The 1,238-nt window shown below is 49.3% G+C and overlaps 1 protein-coding gene across 1 annotated transcript; it reads left to right on the forward strand.

Annotated features, from left to right (window-relative positions):
• Nucleotides 1–296: 296 nt before the first annotated feature.
• OR1I1 (olfactory receptor family 1 subfamily I member 1) lies at nt 297–1,238 on the forward strand (the record flags this gene model as incomplete). The annotated part of the gene is made up of 1 exon (XM_080935608.1): nt 297–1,238. The coding sequence occupies one exon, from the start codon at nt 297–299 to the stop codon at nt 1,236–1,238; it is 942 nt and encodes a 313-aa protein (XP_080791734.1).

The following is a 1,238-nucleotide window of genomic DNA, read 5'->3' on the forward strand; positions in this document are numbered from 1 at the left end:
TGCCCATCTGAGCTTTGACCATATGGGTATTTGTGGAACTTTTCAGATCTGAACCTTAGGCAAAGGTCACCTGCCTTGGACAACACCCATGTTGAACAGGTACCTAAGTTAAGAATTTGAGACACTAATTACTCAAACTTAGATAGCTTAGAGAATGCAAAACCCAGGGGAGATAGCTTAGAGAAATTTATTTTTCACATCATCTTGAAGGCTTTTATAGGACTAGGGCCCCATCTCTGACTCCACCTCTATGTTGCTTCCATCTCCTTCTGTTTCAGTTAGACACAAACTCTTCTATGGCACCAGAAAACCAAACAACAGTCCTGGAATTCCATCTCATGGGACTCTCCGAGGATCCAGACTTGCAGACCATGCTCTTTGGACTGTTCCTGTCCATGTATCTGGTCACTGTCTTTGGAAACCTGCTCATCATCCTGGCCATCATATCTGACCCTCACCTGCACACACCCATGTACTTCTTCCTCTGCAACCTGTCCCTGGTTGACATCTTTTTCTGCTCCACGACTGTCCCCAAGATGCTAGTGAACATCCAGACTCAGAGCAGAGCTATCCCTTTCACAGGCTGCCTTATCCAAATGTATGCCTTTCATCTCTTCGGGACTATAGACAGCTTCCTGCTGGCAGTGATGGCCATTGACCGGCTGCTGGCCATTGCTTACCCACTCCGCTACTCAGTGCTCATGAACTCACGTGTCTGTGTAGCGCTGGTGGGGGGGACATGGGTTATTACTAATCTCCAGTCCTTGGTCCACACTTCTCTCATGGCCCGACTGACCTTCTGTGCAGGGTCAGAAATCCCTCACTTCTTCTGTGACCTCATGCCCCTCCTGAAACTCTCCTGCTCAGACACACACACCAATGAGCTGGTGATCTTTGCTTTTGGCATTGTCATGGGCCTGAGCCCACTGTCTTGTATCCTAGTCTCCTACATCTGCATTTTTAGGGCGGTCTTCAGGATCCCTTCTGCTCAGGGCAAGTGGAAAGCCTTCTCTACGTGTGGCTCCCACCTCACCGTGGTGTCACTGTTCTACGGGACCATCTTTACTGGGTACTTACTGCCAGCGTCCCCTAGCTCCTCCCAGAAAGACAAGGCAGCTGCATTAATGTTTGGGGTGGTGATCCCTACACTGAACCCCTTTATCTACAGCTTAAGGAACAAGGACATGAAGGCAGCCCTGAGGAAGCTCGGCAGCAAAGCAATCTCATTCCAGTCCTAG

The sequence above is a fragment of the Micromys minutus genome (assembly GCF_963924665.1).
Source record: "Micromys minutus genome assembly, chromosome: 22".
NCBI lineage: Eukaryota > Metazoa > Chordata > Mammalia > Rodentia > Muridae > Micromys > Micromys minutus.